Below are 20,701 nucleotides of genomic sequence, written 5' to 3'. Positions count from 1 at the left end.
TCGTTATGACGTTGAGTGACGTTAAACTTCACCTAGTGAGCGTGGACTTCGCCTTTGCAGACTTTGGATGTTCAGCAGTGAATGTGCAAAGTTTCACACATGTCATACAGAACTACCCGGAATAAACTTGTTAACAATTTGTCTCAAATTTTGCCTTTTGCGTTTCTTTTTTTGAAGAGTATATTTTGCATAATTTTTAGAATACTCTCAAACTTCTCAGTCGGCTTTTTTTTTAAATCTTTGTTAAAACACGAACGAAAATGACACCATTCTAACTGTAAAACATTCAACATTTTAATTAATTTTAAACAATACGAATATACGTCACATCCTAATGTAAGCACATTGAAAGTTTTATTACTGTCTTGTTTAAAAATAACTAAATAACTGATGTTTTCGACCAAAACATTTTAATTATGTCGAGCGTTCCATATTCGATACTTCACTGAACATTTCTCGAACGTTGAACTTACTCGTCAATACAGAAGCATTAGCTGCAAAAACAAACGGTTATTTCAATCAAAGGATACTAGAAAATAATAGTTGCTTTAGTTTGTCCTACGTAACATTAAGTAAAGTATACTCTACTATTTCTTTATTGTTGCTTTCGTTAATAAGCTATTTAGTATATCTATTTTATTATTTTTAATCATAATTCTTTTTATCACGTATTTATTATAGAAACTATTTTACATTCTTAGCTTAATATATGTATTTGCGGCTAACTAAATTCTCTTGATCTGACCATAGCTCGTGAATTATTTTTGGATTTATGGCCGAAAATGTCGTTAAAAGGGAGATTGTCTAACATAAAAAAGTATTTTTAATTAGCAATACCCAATGCTAGGTTGATTAATAGTTTCGCTCTAAGTAAGTGGTGTGGTCAGATCAAAAATTGATGTTAACCATTCTTTTACTTTAAAGAAACACAAAAGCGGAAAAGAAACTTAAAATTTCACACAAAAAAAGAATAAAACAAATCAATGGATGATTTCTCGAGATCCTCAAACAGGTATTGGTGATCGTCTTCTCAGTAGAATAAATAAATCATAAAATGAAGAGGAAATCTCTTCGTGTCCACATTTACTAGGCCTAGTTATTTCACGTTAGTGTCACTTTAGGACATAAGTTATATGAAATATTGTGTTTAAGATCTTAAACTCACAGTGCTAGTTCTCTGTTTTTTATTTTAAAAAAAAGCTCAATGGCTAGCGGAGCAAAACACCTGAGCTGGAATGTGCCATGAAATATTACTACGCTAACGAGTCAAACGTTGGTGTTAGAATGTTGAAGTATTTATAAGAACCGATAAAAATAACAAACAACATGAACTTCTTTACTGAATGTCTTTGTTACAATTCTGTTTTATTTCGCATGTATACATACTGATGGAGCCATTTTGCAGTAAAATATAATTATTCACCATGGCTTTAAAAAAAACAACTGCAAAATGTAACGTCGGTCAATATAAGCATAACAAACAGATATCATGAAAGAAAACAATAATATGCATTTACAGCATTCAATGGTTAACCAAACTGAACAATACTAAGCGTATACTTTATCTTTTCTTAAGCTCTCTCTCTCTCGGGTTTTGGATATCATAACCTGGATGGTCAGGTGCTCTTTGACCTCTTCCTCCTTCCTTTACTTGTGTTGGTTGGTATTAGTTACTGCTTTAGGGTCAGAATTAACTGAATTGCTCCAACCCTTTTTAGGACAATGTCCATGTACTGGTATACATTTATAGATATTCTTTTTCGCCCTATCAGTAGAAAGTCTTGTTTGATGGTGGACCTCTATTTTTTTTCCCTCTCTCTATATATATTTTCTTCATTTATTTATCTTTGTGTTTAAAATATATGTTAATCGGCGAGAGGTGTTTAGGACCATCTTCTTCAAGTATGAGGTACCTATGTAATTCGCACAGCACTTCATTTTTCATCCAATTTTAATCAAAATACGTAATTGTGCTATGTAGGAATCTATCTGGTATGGTTGGTATGTTTGAATATTTGTGTATGAATTTAGATGATGTGGTTCTGGAAACTCTGTATTCTGTTGCGAGGAGTGTGTTTTGTATTGTTTGTAGCTTGGTTTTAATTGTTTTGTCACTTACAGCTATTCAAGATGGAGCTGCATAGTCGATTACTGGTATAATGTATGTTTTGTAAATTTTAAGTATGTTGTCTGTTGATGCTCCATTGTTCCTACCAGTTAAGACTCCTAGCATAGTTGGTTCTTCGCCAGACTTTATTTTTAATTTCATTTACATGGTTAATCCATGTTAATTTTGAGTCATAGGTTAGACCTAGAAATTTTGCCGATGTGGCAGTCTGAAGTAGTGTTCCATTCATATATATTTCAGGTTGTAGTTTTTTGTATTTTATTAGCTTTGTAAAGACGACAAGTTGTGTTGTTGCCGTATTGATTTTTATTCGGTATTTTTGACAGTATTCGCTTATTCTATTTAGTTGTGGCTGCTATCGTTGAAGTTGTGGCACTTTTCCAGACTGCCACATCATCAGCGAACTGTGAGGAGAATCCATGATTAGGATCCTTCAATGGCAAATTGTTTAGATACATGATGAACAGTATAGGGCTGACCACCCCTCCCTGAGGGACACCAGCTTCTGGAGTAAAGTACATAGAAAATGTTCCTTCAACATTTACTCTACATTTTCTATTTTCCAAAAAGTTAGATAACCAGCGAATAATTTCACGCGGTAGTCCCATTTCATTCATATGGAACCGTAGACCATTGTGCCATACAGTGTCAAATGCTTTCTCAAAGTCAAGAAAGCAGGCAACAGTGCATTGTTTTTTGTTAAAGCTATCTATTATATTTTCAGTTAGTCTGACTAAGTTATCAGTTGTTTGTATTTTCTTAAAACATTTTATTTTTTTGGTAATTTTCGTGTTATCTTCAAGATTGTGGAGAGTCTGTTACTGATTATTCTCTCAGAAATTTTGCGTACACAGCTGGTCAGGCTGATTGGTCGGTAGCTATTTGGGTTACTTGCTGGCTTTCCTTCCTTAAGGAACGTTAATATATTAGCATGCTTCCAAGAAACTGGTATGTATCCTGAGGATAGTGATAAGTTAAAAATTGCTTTTAGGTGATCAAACAATTTCGGAGTGTTCATCTTTAGGAGGATGGCTTGTATCTCAACTTCACCTGGAGATTTGTTTTTTGAGTTTTTTATTGCTTCAAGAACTTCATGTATGGATATTTCTTTCGTTAGGATCGTGTCTTTGTAGTTTGTTAGCCTTACTCTTAGTTTCTTTGTTTTGAATTTCGCGCAAAGCTACACGAGGGCTATCTGCGCTAGCCGTCCCTAATTTAGCAGTGTAAGACTAGAGGGAAGGCAGCTAGTCATCACCACCCACCGCCAACTCTTGGGCTACACTTTTACTAACGAATAGTGGGATTAACCGTTACATTATAACCCTCCCCACAGCTGAAAGGGCGAGCATGTTTGGTGTGATTGGGATTCGAACCCGCGACCTCAGATTAAAAGTCGAGTGCCTTAACCACTTGGCCATGCAGGGCCTGCTTTTAGTCTTATGTTTTCCACATACACGATCGAGGAAAATTTTACTAAAAGCAGCTGCTTTGTTTCCATAAGCAGATGTTTCACAGTCATTAAATAAGTATAAAAACAATTTTTGTGTTTCACTGGTACTTATGTTTAATATTTTAACAAGTTGGGAGAATTTAGACATGCAAACTTCCGAAACGTGGGGCAACTAATCCCAGTTTACTGTGCGTATTTTTGTTTGTTATTTGCACATTTTGTTGGGCCAAATAACTGCTTATTCTTGTGTTTCGTGGTGTACTCGACCGTAATGGAAGTGAAAAGCAAAAAGATTGAACAAAAGCAATTAATTCTCACACAAGAATTTCAGATTAGGTGACAAAATAAGTGAATATGTGGCGCTTAAGATGTTTTTATAGTTAAAGTAACGGTTATGTACATACATGTAATGTCTATTTGAAAAATGATTCTCTTTTAAGGATTTTTTTTTCCAAGAGAAGTAGTTAGCTATTCATTAATGGCATTAATGGTATCCTGCCGTCATGAATATGCTTGAAAAATCACCACTTAAAGAATCTAATGTATAGTAATTTACACGTCTTCGCTACAAATGAACTATTTCGTATATGCTCTTCACAATAACATTCGTCTATCTGCTCTTCATAAATAGTAAAAGAAATAGCATATTGATTTTTAACGTACAATTATTAATAGATAAAATGCTTCGCTTCTCAGCCATTTTACTAAACTTCTCCTTTAAGGCGGGAAAACTATATAAAACAGAGTGAAATATTTCAGAGTTAATCTCGAAGAGGCACAGGCATGGCCAGTTGAGGATGCTCGACTCGTAATCCGAGGGTCGCGGGTTCACGCCCGCGTCGTGCCAAACATGCTCGCCCTCCCAGCCGTGAGAGCGTTATAATGTGACGGTCAATCCCACTATTCGTTGGTAAAAGAGTAGCCCAAGAGCTGGCGGTGGGTGGTGATGACTAGCTGCCTTTCCTCTAGTCTTACACTGCTAAATTAGGGACGGCTAGCGCAGATAGACCTCGAGTAGCTTTGCGTGAAATTCAAAAACAAACAATCTTGAAGAAGTAAAAACAAACGAACAAGAACTTTGTACTTTCACCAATGTCATGAAATTAATAGAAATTAATATTCACAAACTTCTCTACAGTATCAGTGGCAACTTTAAGAGTTCAGCTTAGTTCAGTCGAGAAACGTATTCATTTGATTGCTGTTTATAACAGGCTGTAACAGTCTAAAACACCACGGTTCTTCTAGCAAACCCCCTACCCTAGTACAGCGGTATGTCTCCGGATTTACAACGCTCAAATCAGGGGTTCGATTCCTCTCAGTGGGCTCAGCAGATAACCCATATGGCTTTGCTACAAGAAAACACACTCTTCTTGCAGAACATTGAAATGTAAACGAATTTTCTAGTGTTTTAAACTTACCCTGTCCTCTTAGCTCATTCTGAGAAAAACAGCGTCAAACAAACCAGGATTACTTGCTTAAAATTCAATGAGTGTCTCAAACTAATTTTATGATGCTAAATAGTTAGACTTTAGTGGTTCGTTTGTTTTTCTTCTGTAGTTTGATTATAATCCTGCTTATGCATCGGTGAATAATTGGCTGAACATAAAGTCTGAATATAGTCTTTCTGAGCTGTAGTGAAGCTTTTTATTGCTATTGGGTTTGTTGAGTAAAATATACCCTCATAACTTCTGATAACCAACTTCGTGAGGTTGTCCAATTGTAAAAGCTATAATGTAAGTTTATGTGTAGCATAGTAATGAAATGTACCTATTAAAACTTCATGTTTTAAACCTTAGTGAGCTTACTGAAGTGACAGGCAGACAGCTTAATAGAAAAAGAGGTAGCGAGGCAGATTCAATATGACTCTGTAGTATTTGACCAAACCAAATTAATTCAAGATCCTAATGTTGGTTCAAGTTTTCTCATTGGCCAAGCCGAGCCCAGTATTCATCATGACAAGTTGTGAGTCTAAGGTTACCTCCGAAAAGAAAAAAATCGTACTCCGAGTCTTGAAACCTTGAGTGCGTGATAAGAGTGACGGTCAAGTCTCACCTGTCGACTAGAAAAGTATTTAAGTTGTCGGTAGGTGGTGTTGATTACCTGCCTTCTCTCTTGTCAGTCATTTCAAAATTAAGAACAACTGGCTAATGAAGATAACCATTCTTTATCGTTGTACGAAATTAAACAAACAACAATAACATTAGTAGATAACTTGCCATAAAAATAAATTGCAACTGTTCTTCAGAGGCCTTAAAATATTAGATTTTATTTTGGCCAATTGCTTTATTTGTTAGAATAAAGATAGAAAGGTCTAAGGTTAGAGTTATAATGCCATGAGTATGCACCGTGATTTTAGCTGTTGATGTGTTGAGACAGAAAACTGTAAAACAGCTTAATAAAGCCCTGGTAGTGACAGGTGCTGCTGATTGGCTATTGTCTTTCTTACTTGTCAGGTATTCAAAATTAAAAATCGTTACATCTTAATCCCATTGGTTATTTGACTTGTGCATAAAAATGCTTTTCAAATTGAAAATTCTAATTCTAGAAATACAGAAACATTCGTATTGTCTGTAACCCTCATGTCCCACATTACATTTACTACATAGCTCTCTCTTTTGTAACAAAACTGAAGGAAATTCTATTTGTATAACATAAACATAGAAATAATAGAACGAATTTCCCAGTAACAATTTGAACACTTCTGTATTTTTTATACATTTTTGATATTTTAGACATGTTAAACTACTTATCGAGCGCAGATGGAAAGATACGTAAATACTATAGGAATTTTCAATGGAAAGAAAACACATAATATTTGATTTGTATATAAAGTATGCAGTATATTATGTAATTCTTTATATAGTACATATGTATACTATTTATATTCATATATATGGCTATATATGTGGTTATAAATATTATGGTTCCGGTTACTCTTCTGTCAAGTGAATTGTGGTATTTTTAAGTAGTTTTATTTTTAAATAAAACTATTGCCAACAACAAGTAAAAAGTCTAAAATCAGGCGTGTCGAAGATATTTATGTAAAAAATGATAAAAGTAGTTCAAACAACAATGAAAACACAGAACCTATTGTACAACAAAGAAATAACATATGTATTTATCACAAAACAACGTATGCGTGAATCTCAGCTCATAACTGCTATAAAAGTATATATCACTGTTGACCAGCTCCACTGTTAGTTTACTATTAACTAGTTGTTTTGTTTGAATATCAGGTTCATTGCGGCATCCCACAATTCTACATTACTTACATCGGTGATTATTCTCATAATATTTTAGGAGAGGTTAACTTGTATCCATACCAATGTGTATAAACTTCTGCACCATTTCTTTTCATTGGTGTAATCTGCTTTGCAGGGAAGAAATGGTATAGAACCTTGAGAGGTGAATCGACCAGGGTTGATTCATCATTTTCTGTTCACAAGAGCGTTAACTGAATGCAGAGCAACTACAAATATATTGTGAAACAATTCATCTCAATGTACATGAATAAAGAAATATCCAACTACTATTTTTCTGGAAGAATAAACCTTGTAATTTTTAATTGTCATGTTATTTTACCAAAACATTTTTATTTAACTCTACTAAGAGTTAATTCATTGATTTTTTACAATTAAGCACAAAACTACACAATGGCCTATTTGTGCTCTGTCCACCACGGGTATCGAAACCCGGTTTCTAGCAATTTGTTTGTTTGTTTTGAATTTCGCGCAAAACTACACGAGGGCTATCTGCGCTAGCCATCCCTAATTAAGTTGTGTAGGACTAGAGGGAAGGCAGTTAATCCTCACCACCCACCGCCAACTCTTGGGCTACTCTTTTACCGACGAATAATGGGATTGACCGAAACATAATAAAACCCCCATGGTTGAAAAGGCAAACTTGTTTGGGGTGACGGGAATTCGAACCCCCGACCCCGAATTACGAGTCGAGTGCTTTAACCACCTGGCCATGCCGGGCCCCTTTAGCTGTGTGAGTTAGCAGACACACCACTGTGCCACTCGAAAGTGCACTGTACAAGGGAAAAATTATTTGAATGATATCACATGAGCAGTTTTCGTTACACCTAGGTATATATTTGTGTGTGCGTGCGTGTATATGTGATAGTGTTTGATAGACAAATTTTTGTACATTTATTGTATAAAAATTATTTTTAAATGTTTCAGGAATGAGAAGTATACAATAAAACGTGTTTATTATAAATTACACGTTGAAAAATACAAAAATACATTAAAAATAAGGAACACAAATTAAGTTATTTCAACAAACACTGGAATATCGCTATTGAATCATATGAGATTCAGAGAAAAAGGGAAGTTTCAAAACCACTTTTCATCTATATTATTAACTCAACAGTTTCATAACAAATACATTGTTTATTTAGCAACATGTCGCGTCATTTAAAGCAGTGTCTTTATAAAACAAATCGTTGTTTATGTATATTTACAAATGTTGTATTTATGATTTTGTAATAAGGGTAAAATCACTGACATTGTTTGTTTTTTCCTCCCTCCCCTTACCTTAATGAATTCAAAGCATCAACGAATTAATAGTTAGCTTAGCTATAAGAAACCTTAGCAAACTGCGAGTTTAATTGAAAAATGGGTAATTCGGATTCTGATTTGCAATAATTAGGTTAATTAATTAAAATAAATATTTCTAGAGCTCATTCCTCAGCGGTTCTTCTGATTAATATTTCAAATGTCGCTATTGGTGACAAATACTTTTCAGTGTGGTCAGATTTACCATATTCTTATGTGGGATTTTTTGTTTTATAATGCATCGACCAAGTCAGTAAAACACCAACCGTCTTTCGAGGTTATAACAATGAGCCTTTCTCAAGTCTTCGGTTTTTTTTGGTTTTTTTTTCAGTCAGCTCGAACACGTGGGCGAGTTATTGATCAAAGTCTGCGCAGAGATCTTCAACAGAGATTCGATCATGAAGAGAGTCTATTATTTTCTCTAAGTAGAACTTCTTTAATCACATTTTGAAGCACATTCCACTCGAGAAAATATTCATAAATAATCATAATTAGTTCTCAAGCACAGACACAAAAATAACAAGTTATTTATTTCAGTCTTACTTCCTAATATAACGTGAGAACTTGAAACTAGATCGTGAATGTAAGTATCAAGAAAAGTAGTTACGTAGTATTAATACGGAACTCAACAGCATACACTTAAAAAAGAACATACACGTGGTTAATACTGTATTCCACAAACATACAATTTGTTTGCAGTAAATTTTACTACTAAATGATATGATGATAATAGTTGGACTAAAATCTTTCTTTTCTAGCACTTGGAAATAAAAACTGGATGTAACAAATATATTGTGGCCGGAATATATTATTGTTTGCTCTTTTAATTCTTAACAACTCTAATGGACTAGATTAAGATTGCTGTGCTTAAAAAATATTATGCCTAATACTAATATCTTACGAGCTGCATCGGTAAATTGTATAGTCATCAATACATGTCTTCAAGTGTTTCTCTAACAGGCAGTTGACGCTCATTTAACAGTCAACTCAATTGACCATCTCGAATGTATCTTATCGATTATAACTTAAGAAGTTTCAATACATATTTCATAATAATTTTAAGTATATAACTCCTTTCACTGAGTTCTTTCTAATAAATCTTCTTGCAACGAACCCACATAGCATTAGTGGCGTATTATATTAAAGATTCGTACGTGTTAATACAGACAAATGGCACAGCAGATGAGTGCTGTGGGACTACGAGAAATTTTTTAATTTCGTTAATGCAGTGCCACAACATTTCAAAGGAAGAAGTCTTCATTGTAATCCAAGGAAGCGAAAAGATCTCGTTGTAATACAAGGCAGCGAAGAAACTCATACAGCCGAGTGTTTAAGACGGCAGAAGGCTCTTAAATCAATCAGAAGTAACGCCCTCTTCCGGAAAGTGAAGGCTATGGAAAAGAGCCTCCAATACAATATAGCTAGGCTAACCTCCTTGCATCGTTAAGGAGATAATAAACAATGAAGTGAAGTTGATGAAGGTTCATAAACCAATTTACTAGCTACCAGCCAGATCTCGGAATCAACGGCTTTCTCTTCATGAGAAATATGACCAACAAAACTAAAATCACAGCAACCTTATTTGACCATATACCTTTCACCTATCTTGATGAAACTTCAACGGACTTTTTTTTAGCCTTTGGTCAACCTAAACGTAATCTTGGAAGTCGACGCTCACTTATAGAATAGTGTTAAGATGTACTGGTCCTGAAGTTTACCTAAGCTTATTGTAACATAAATTCCCATCTTGGCCAGTATTAAGTAATCATGGTCATCAAACTGAAACAATCGATAACAAGGATACAGTTTCATGGGCAGTTCGAGGCATGTAACGCGGTTAACCTCAGAGCAAGGTGCTTTCTTCGACATAATCCCACCATTGATTCCCGACGTTTCGTTGTGCTGACTCATTACCGTATTACACTTTGGTCAGTAAATCTCATTATCACATTCTCTTAGTTTGGGCTTTTTAGTAACAACATCCTACCAGCAACCACCGTAACTGTTACATTATTACAACATTAACTCTACGTGCCATGTTGTTATGCATGTCGTTTCTCTCATTATATTTCGATATCGAACCCTCACAACGATATGTTTCTATACCAACGGTTGCCATGACATTACAGTAGCAGTTAACGTTAGCTCTGCTTATGCAAACTGCTTCGCTAGCCATTCCCGCTTTTATCATTGGCAGTTATAGTTACATTACTCCTATACCAGTCTTTTTCTCATCATCATATCCCTGCGTTTTTTAATATCTTCATCATTATCCAATGCTAGCCATCATTTGTTTTCTTGCACCAACTAATGTTTTGGCTTTGTTTTTGTGTCAGCCATTAGTTTCATCAGATCTTGTTATCAAACACAACGTTGTCGCTTATGTCATAACACTTTCTCCGATATTCATCTTCAACATATTCTAATACTAGTCGCTCATATCACCATGTATTTAGACCGATCATTATTTTACGATATCATCCATTCTATTCATCAGCTTCCAATACATACCAACTAATTATTATACTAGTTACTCATTACTTCTATTTCTATAGTAGTAATTCATTATGTTTACATACCATTCATTTACTATATAGTGTTTCTATACCACTAACTTTTATAACTCCTGCTCCTTTCATCACTGAGTTATACAATATACCATTTTAATAACCTTTTTATAGCTATAAGCCCTTTCACCACAATTCTGTACAAATTGAACTTCATTATTTATAACAGTCATTTCCTTTAACAATGACAATCAATAAATAGTCTTGATAATACACCAGCCGTTTTTGTAATTATTTTCGTGAATTAATAACTCTTTTCGTTGTTTCTCTATCAAAGCAACGTTTTAATTGTCGTCAGCCACGGAATTCGTGCAAAATATTGTTTAGTTTTTCAATTGGTACTTCCTGTCTTATTTATTTTAACATATCCATTATCATTTTTCCATTAATAAATATAAATAAATATTGTTATAATCCATTCAGAAAAACTTTTTGTTCCTCTAATTTTTGTGCTTTTTTTAATAAACTACTTCACGGTATTCTTAGAAAAAATGTCTGTTTGCGAAGTTATTAATGTCAAATTCAGTTACAAATCTTTTCCGCATAGTAAGTAATGGATTAACTTAAAATGGGTAGAATTATCTGATGAGAATCACATACATGGGTTAAATCAATTTAAAATTTTTACTTTACCCTAACCTCAAATGGCTACATATATATAAAAAAACATAGTTTAGTTACTGTTCGTTGATTGATGAGATGAGATTTTCAACTTAATTAAGAGAATAATGGTTACTAATGAGAGGAACAGTTGCTTTTAGGGTCGATTTCATGAGACTAGCAAACTGAACGAAAGGAAAACGCAAGTGTTTGCACAATCCAAAATTCAGAAAATAAACAAATAAATTACAAAACAGTAAACTAGCTTTATGATTTAGTCTTTTATTATTTGCCACCTTATTTTTATGTTAAGGGAATTTAAAACAACGTATTAGTTGTTATCATTGAACAATATTTTATTTCTTTTATTGAAGCTTCACTGTTATAATTTAGTTTTCTTATTTAATTATTACCAAGTTCTATTATTGTTTTATAAGAAACAAATCTGAATGAAGTTTAATTGCATATGTCGCACGTATAATAATAATACTTACGTTTTCTAACCAACAGCAACGTTTATTTAGGAATATTTCCATGGAGGTTTGTTTTTGAATTTCGTTCAAAGCTATATGAGGGCTATCTGCGCAAGCCGTTCCTAATTTAGCAGTGTACGACTAGAGGAAAGGCAGCTAGTAATCATGACCCACCGTCAACTCTTTGGGTACTCTTTTACCAACAGATAGTGGGATTGACTATAATATTATAACGTACCCACTGCTGAAAGGACGAGCATGTTTGGTGCGACGGGGATTCCAACCCGCAACCGTCAGGTTGGGAGTCTAATGCCACAACCATCTAGCCATGCCGTGCCCTTCCACATTGCATTATAAGCTTTTGTTGGTAGCCAGAATAAAGAGCCAGAATAACCAATTTAATTTAAAAGCCTTGTTAAAAAGATTTTTTGAAAACCTTTTCCAACAAGCTGATGGTCCAGTTAAACGAATATTGTTAAAAACGTATGTAATTTTACATTTTTTTTTATATAAAAGTGAAATTAATGAGCCTTATATTTCGTGTTCTCTAATTCTTTACTTAAAACTAGTTTTGCTTTTAAAAACATTAGGTATCTGCTTTAATCTTGCTACGTCTTGGAAAAAAATGAAGGATTTTTTGTTTACTCTCGCATTTGGTTATTCAGTTTACAGATGTTACGAATACCATTTGTTAACTACTTTGGTTGCCCGGCATGGGGGCGTTATAATGTTACGGTCAATCCTACTATTCGTTGGTAAAAGAATAGCCCAAGAGTTGGCGGTGGGTGGTGATGACTAGCTGCCTTCTCTCTTGTCTTACACTGTTAAATTAGGGCCGACTAGCGAAGATAGACCTCGTGTAGCTTTGCGCGAAATTCAAAAACAAACAAACAAACTACTTTGGCTAAAGCGGGCAAAATACAGCATTTAAATATCTATGGACGTTATCACTACGCTTTGCACGTTTTAACGTCGGTCCTCGTATCGCATTTAAACTATGCATTGCATCATCCAGTATCTATGATCTAATTTCTGAGAAAGAAATGTAAACTCCAGTAAAAATTCATATTTTACCTTCATTGACGTCGAACAATTTTGCCCCCAAGAAATCACAATCGTGCCAAAAAATTCAGCTTACGTAACTTCAATAAGAACTCTAACTTCTACATTGAAGTTGTACATCTCAAAACATCTTAAGAAACATGAAAGAAATAAGTAACTGTAGGCGTTTATAAATTATACAAAACGTATTTATTGGCTGTACTAATTAAAATGTACATTAAATCTCATCTCACTGTTTCCCTGCTGGTACAGCGCTAAGTCTAGGGCTTTACAATATTAAAATCAGGCGTTCGATTCCCCTCGCAGGGTGGGGGATTTAGTAAATAATCCGATGTGGCTTTGCTATAAGAAAAGCCCAAACACACACATGTAGCTCTCCTGGTAAACAGGTTTGTACACTATTATAATAAGTGCTTTGTTAATTAGCATTCCCTAATGGTTTAATGTTTGTACAAATGTGCATGTTTGTGCACAATAAATGGGGATAAAAAAATTACTTTTAACCTTTTCATTGTTAACATGTCTGGAAAAACGGACTTGGTGATTGTTTGAATAAAAAGAAGGGAAAATAGGACTCTTACGTAACGTTCTCGGTTTAAATTTAGTTTTTGTGATATATTAAAATCTCTTCCGTCTCTCTGTCCCCTACATTAACCAACCGGTTTTCAATTAAACTATTTTTTTACCTGTCAGAGACTTTCACTTGATGGAAAATAAATCTCAGTAGCTGAACGAGCATTAAAATTTTAATTGAAATAAAGTACGCCAGGTGGACAAGGCACTCGTAATCCAACGGTCACGTGTTCGAATTCCCGTTACACAAAATGTGCTCGCTCTTTCAGCCGTGGGGGCGTTATAAAGTGCGGTCAATCCTACTATTCGTTGGTAAAAGAGTAGCCCAAGAGTTGGCGGTGGGTGATGATAACTAGCTACTTTCCCTCTAGTCTTACACTGCTAAATTATGGATGGTTAGTGCAGATAGGCCTCGAGTAGCTTTACGCGAAATTCAAATCAAACCAAACTAAAATAAAGTACATAACAATGTTTTGACCTTTATAGTTCGTCCTCAGGTTAGCAAATATGACCTAAAAAGATCGAAACATTGTTCTGTACTTTATTTATGATAAAGTTTTAAAACCCATACCAGCCGTCTTTAGAATACACTTTTACTTCAGTGGGTTTCTCGTCATTATGGAATCTCAGTAACGAAACTATTATATAATTAATGTGCTGCTGATGGCGAATAACATTGAAAAAATAAACTTACTAAATTATTTCGAATCTTATTTCATTTTTATCACAATATTAAAGTTGTTTCGCTTTCAATAACTGTAATCTTTATTTTCGCACAACTCGTATCGAAGTAGCTTCCCCATTAAACTCCATGGTATTTGTCACGAAAACTTGGTTATTCAAGCAGAAGGTACTACAATCGAAATCTGGGAGAAATAATCCAATCAGTGTTTGCTCTATCGATTGAAAAGTGTACCAAAGATAACAATAAGAACGAAAATGTTTTTGTGTTATATTAATGATTTTTTTTTCCATCAATGCTTTTCACTCTTCTTGATAAGATGGTACTTTCGTAACAGAAGTGTTTCTGAAACTTTCACTCGTATTCATGGACACGAACACTCGACTAGAACTGATCACGCATCATAAACTAACATTATCCTTTCTTCCAAAATAAATGTCTCTAGAAAAGTTGGTAGCTGTAGCAAAATTACTTTGAAATAATTTCGACGATATGAAAATAATTTCTTATGATATCTGCAAACTTTTAGTTTTGTTCGATAGGGGAAGGCACAAGTATTTAATTTGCACTGCTTTCTCGCATTGTTTAGTGTTGCATCTATTTCTGTTTACGAGTGATGGCAGCCAAGATCCTCTCACGATGCCAAAGAGATATGTATGATTAATAGAATAGTTAAATCACAAAACACACGCAAAACTTCACAAGGCAACGTCTGATGAAAGGTGTACTTTTCTTCCGAAGTGAATAGGTGCTCCAAGCCTCTGATATTCCCTGTTTCATTGTTTCTCATCCCAATTCCTTAAGGATGTTTAGTCGAATGCTTTCGTTACCAGGGCGCATAATGTATAAAACCTTTATATGATTATGGAAGACAATTGACTTTGCGTATAAAAGAACGCAGCGTTTCGAAAAATATAATATTATCCTCCTATCATATTGATTACCAGAAGGATAAAATTTTAACAGTGACTTTATAAACATGTAGTGTAGCATGTTTTCCCACCTGTCGAGACTGGTAATAATACACCTAAGGAGAGGGCCCGGCATGGCCAAGCGTGTTAAGGCGTGCGACTCGTAATGTGGGGGTCGCGGGTTTGCATCCCTGTCGCGCCAAACATGCTCGCCCTTTCAGCCGTGGGGGCTTTATAATGTGACGGTTAATCCCACTATTCGTTGGTAAAAGAGTAGCCCAACAATTGGCTGTGGGCCCACTATTCGTTGGTAAAAGGGTAGCCCAACAGTTGGCTGTGGGTGGTGATGACTAGCTGCCTTCCCTCTAGCCTTACACTGCTAAATTAGGGACGGCTAGCACAGATAGCCCTCGAGTAGTTTTGTGCGAAATTCAAAAACAAACAAACAAACACCTAAGAACTCGATGTTTAAGCCATAACGTATTAGTGAATTTTAAGTCGTAGTTTGTTTCAGGGAAATAAGGGTTTACTCGGGTCTTAATTCACTAATAAATACTACAGATGACTGTATATCATGAAAATATTTAACTGTTTATTCATTCACGAATTTCTTAAAATAGTTCAAATTTAAATTCTACTGCGATATTTTTATATCTCGGCATAAATATACGTAAATAAGGTTTATTTTCAACCAAATGTCACTTTGCGAGCATAGATAGATAGATAGGTATACAAATTTATTGAAATGGGTCGAAATCAATGAATTCGTACAGTATTTAAAAATACATGTCCGATGATTGTCTATATTAATGTCTTACCCATGTTTAGATTTCATACTAAGTTATAGAAAAATAAAAATGATATCACTGATTAGAATATCTTTGCTTGGAAATATTTGTCCTGCCAAAACCCATATATTCATTCCCACATACAGTATACAAACTCAACATATATTATCATCAAAAGTAGTGTTTTTATTTTGTATAAACAAATTTTCTTGAAATAGAAACACCAATATTTTTTCTTTCCAAAAGCTGAAAATAACTATATTTACTAAGAATATCCAGAAAGAGAAGGTAATTAAATCAGAAACCAGTTCAAACCAGAGCTGCCAATTATTTAAATTACAGATCAAAGTCATAAAGACCTGACCGGAAACAATTAAGCGATCGAATATATATGTAAATATCGGCTCGTTTGGGTTGAGAAAATATTTTACGTAGAGGAGCGAACAACGTTTCGACCTTCTTCGGTCATCGTCAAATTCACAAAGAAAGAAAGAGGTAACTGACCGGAAGTTGACCACGTGTTTGGAAGGGGTTGTGTAACTAAGTGTCGGAATATAGAGGGCGGTGTTAGATGTTTGAATATATAATTTTATATTATTTATTTTATTATTTTTAATATCGGTATAAAGGTGTTCTTTTATATTGGTTTATTTTGGGTTTAAGTTGTTGTATAAGTAAGACTTCTTTAATTTTGCGTTTGTTTATGTTTATTTCTTTATTTAGTATTTGAGTGTTTTCTATGGTTATGTTGTGTTTATTTGACTTGCAGTGTTCGAAAACGTGTGAAGGTGACTTTTTATGTTCTTTGAAACTGGTTTCCATTTTTCTACTTGTTTCTCCAATATAGAAGTCGTGGCAGTTATCACATTGTATTTGATAAATAATGTTGGTGTGGTGTTTGTCAGTATAGTTTTTACATTGTATAGACCTCAGTTTTGTGCATGGTTATTGAATAAATTTGGTATTAACTGGAATGTCATATTTTGTTACTAGTTTTTGCCAAATATTGGTTATTTTTCTGCTGATGTTGGGAATATATGGTAACTAAGCGATCGCAGTATAATCCAATCACAATTTTATTTAGGTGTCATGGATAAGGAGAAAGGATTTCCACGTGTTATCGGTTGGTCACGTGACTTATACGGCTGAAAAAAGGTTTAAGGTGGTATATGTTGAAGCTTCAAACGACTGGATCCTACAGATGGTGTCAGTGCAGCCCGGGGACGCTGGGTCTTATGAATGTCAAGTTAACACTCATCCTATGATCAGCTACTTTGTGTACCTCTCAGTTCTCAGTAAGTATATGTAGGAGAGGGAAGAACGTGCACTTAAAAAGTTAAAACGAGCACCGATTACGTGATTTTAGTACAAAGTTACACATTGTGGTGGAAGTGAGCCCTGAATTTTAGCATTATAAGTCCATCAACTTACTGGTTATCAACCGCGAAACGGCATAACTCTCTTTCGCAGAAGTAAAACTTTCCTGGAGGTCTTTCTGTTATCAATCAAATATTGAGATTTGTGTTGTAATTTCACCGATAGGGTTTTAGTTAGAAACTAAGACAGTCAGCACTTTTTTTTTTTTTTTCGTTACGTATAAATCTTTTCTATGAAGTATATACATGACTGCCCCTGCTTGTGCAGCGAAAAGTCTACGGATTTACAGTGCTAAAATCAGCGGTTCGATTCCCCTCGGTGAGATCAACAGATAGCCCCATGTAGTTTGGCTATAAGAAAAACACAAATATACCTGCCCGCTCTTGTTTGGTTTGTCTCAAACAAACTGTTCCTCTAAATTTACTGGATTTAACTAAACCACATCATTACTAAAGAATAACGAAGCGGATGTTATAATCAAACTGGTGATTGTTACATAATTATTAACATTATTTCTATAAATGACGAGTTGTAAAACCTGTCAGGCTGCTCTATCAATCTAAAATTTTAAAATATGTAAACAGTTTCAGTGCGAAATACTTCTTAAAAATTTAGTAAGCAGTGAACTAAATCTAGTGATTTACGTACTTTAGTCAATGTATGAGGCTTAAAACAAAATTAACATATATCGGTTTTCAGTATTATTTTATCGTTCGAATTTAATATATTTTTCGAAATAGTTATGAGAGGCTCAGCATTAAGTCTAAACGCGTATAAGCTAAAAACACGTTTTCCATACCTCTGTGACCAGCAGATTTCGATCCCTTTTATTTTCACAACCTGCTGGTCATTAATAATGTACAGTTTTTAATTTTTTGTGTATGTTTCTCTTTCAATAATGATTTCGTTGTCATTAATGTTTCCCCTTCTCAGTACTGGTTTAAAATGTAATGCATTGATGATTGTGTTTATTATTACTATTATTATGTTTTTACTTTCTCGTTTTCCATATTCGTTTCAAAAATTGCATTTTCAGTAGACTGGACCCAGTTTCTGATCGATTAGTTCCATCTCTTTGTTCATTTCTACGTCTGCGCAATGATAATTCTTCCATTTTCAGGGTGGCAACCACATGTACACGAATAAAGCTAGAGTATGATCAGAAGAGATACAAAGGTGGATAATGTTCAAAAATAAAATACAGTATAAATCTGGTTTGATTTAGACTTAACTACTAAACGATTATCTATTTAATCTACTATATACAAATAGGTAATCACTGCTAAACTGGTGCTTTAGAGTTGGATAAGAACTTATTTTCAAATATATGAATTGAAAAAGAATCATACAGTTTGAGAATGCTAAACTACAATTAACTTGAGACTAAACTATGCGCAAATTCAATGTTTTTAGCTAATTTATGAGCATGATTTTAGATTATTTCACATTTGGTTTTAATGTATTTCTGGCCTGGCATGGCTAAGCGTGTTAAGGCGTGTGACTCGTAATCAGAGAGTCGCGGGTTCGCATCCCCGTCGCGCCAAACATGCTCGCCCCCTTTAGCCGTGGGAGCGTTATAATGTTACCGTCAATCCCACTATTCGTTGGTAAAAGAGTAGCTCAAGAGTTGGCGGTGGGTGGTGAAGACTAGCTGCCTTCCCTCTAGTCTTACACTGCTAAATTAGTCTTAGGCCTAACATTTGTGTTACAGATGCCACTCGGAAATGACTATGATAATCAACAAAAGTAAAAATAAATCTTGAAAATAGCCGAATAAAATTGTCTCTGTTGGAGTGAAATTTGGAGATTGAGTTTCGGAATCAAAGAAGGGAAAAAAATCTAAACAGCAAAATACTTAAGAATGTTTGTTTTGAATTTCGCGCAAAGCGTGTGTGTGTGTTTTCTTATTGCAAAGCCACATGGGGCTATCTGCTGAGCCCAACGAGGGGAAGCGAACCCCTGATTTTGCGTTGTAAATCCGTAGATATACCGCTTCACTAGCGGGGGGCACGCGCAAAGCTACTCAAGGGCTATCTGGGCTAGTCGTCCCTAGTTTTGCAGTGTAAGACTAAAGGGAAGGCAGCTAGTCATCACCACCCACTGCCAACTCTTGGGCTACTCTTTTATCAACGAATAGTGGGATTGACCGTCATATTATAACGCCTCCACGGCTGAAAAGGCGAGCATGTTTGGTGCGACGGGTATTCGAACCCACGACCCTCAGATTACGAGTCAAACGCCTTAACCCACCTGGCCATGGCTGACCACTTAAAAAGAAAAGATACAATCGAAAATAAAGAAACATCCAGCAAAATGATAGATGATAAAATGGAACCCAATCAGGTCAATCTAAAATGTTACATCTTTGGAAGTAAAAGCGAGAAATAAAAATTAAAAATGTTAAACACTGAATAAAACTAAAGATAAAATTTAAGTTGGTAAAGTAAAATGTAAAGGTAACTATACTGTAAAATAAATGAGAAATAAAAAATTAAACAGGGAGCTGTAAAACACGACATTTAAAAAATGCGAAATTAAACTTCTGTTGTACCCTTTAATGAGATACAAATTTGTAAAACATTAAATCATTGAAAAGGTATATTTATCTACTGCTGTGTCTCGATAATTTCGTTTGTCGTCTTTGATCCATTTAGAAAAGTGATGTCATTAATACCTGAATTACTTACTCCATAGCCTTTCTATAAGCATTTTGTGAATAGTTTACATGAGTTACAAAAATACCCTCAATGTCACAATTAATTCTTCATATTACTATTCGAGTATCCGAGGTACTTTAAACAGTAAATAGGTTATTTCGTCTATTTTTTTTCTACTTCTTTACACGGAATAGTGAAATATAGAATATAACCATATATGTATGTTGTATTATATAGGTTCTATATCACTTTTCTTCACAAAATGTTTGAAAGTTTATTGAAAACATAAAACTTTTCATAAATAAAACTAATCTTTTGTTGCAGTCCCAGAAGCCGTCATTGCTGGAGCCCCAGACTTGCACTTCGAAAGTGGCAGCACAATCAACCTGACCTGCATCATTACCCACAGTCCCTCACCCCCAGTCTTTGTGTTCTGGTACCACGGTGACACTGTGATCAATTACGACTCTTCACGCGGCCACACGACACTGCAGAAGATAAACGAAGATACGGCTATCAGCTCCCTTAATATAATAAACGCCAAGACTAGTGACTCGGGAAACTACACTTGTTGCCCGTCCAATGCAGATGCTACAAGCATTAGTGTACACGTTTTGAATGGTAACTAAAACTGAAACCAATTAGCAATAACTGTAGAATATTTGAGTTTAGTTTTGTTAATTATAATATCACCTTCAAATTAAGACCATTAAGTTTTTTTTATATATCTAAGAAAAAGTATGCTCATAAACTGGTGACAGACATTAGTACTGAAAAAGTCTGATGTTATTAGTGCTAGCTTTATATCACATCATACAATATCATTCAACTATCACATATCGTATCATACAAATGTCACAGATCGTATTAT

General features: G+C 34.6%; 1 protein-coding gene across 1 annotated transcript in view; it reads left to right on the top strand.

Annotated features, from left to right (window-relative positions):
• LOC143237400 (neurotrimin-like) overlaps nt 1-20,701 on the top strand; it is a 201,336-nt gene that overhangs the window by 166,524 nt on the left and 14,111 nt on the right. The window contains exons 3-4 of the mRNA XM_076476625.1: nt 16,881-17,091; nt 20,155-20,451. Of these exons, the coding sequence (XP_076332740.1) occupies nt 16,881-17,091; nt 20,155-20,451 (508 nt within the window). The remainder of the gene's footprint in view (nt 1-16,880; nt 17,092-20,154; nt 20,452-20,701) is intronic.

This window comes from Tachypleus tridentatus, chromosome 13 (assembly GCF_004210375.1).
Source record: "Tachypleus tridentatus isolate NWPU-2018 chromosome 13, ASM421037v1, whole genome shotgun sequence".
NCBI classification, from domain to species: domain Eukaryota; kingdom Metazoa; phylum Arthropoda; class Merostomata; order Xiphosura; family Limulidae; genus Tachypleus; species Tachypleus tridentatus.
Note: the sequence above shows the minus strand (reverse complement) of the source record. Positions and strands in the feature narration are given on the sequence as shown.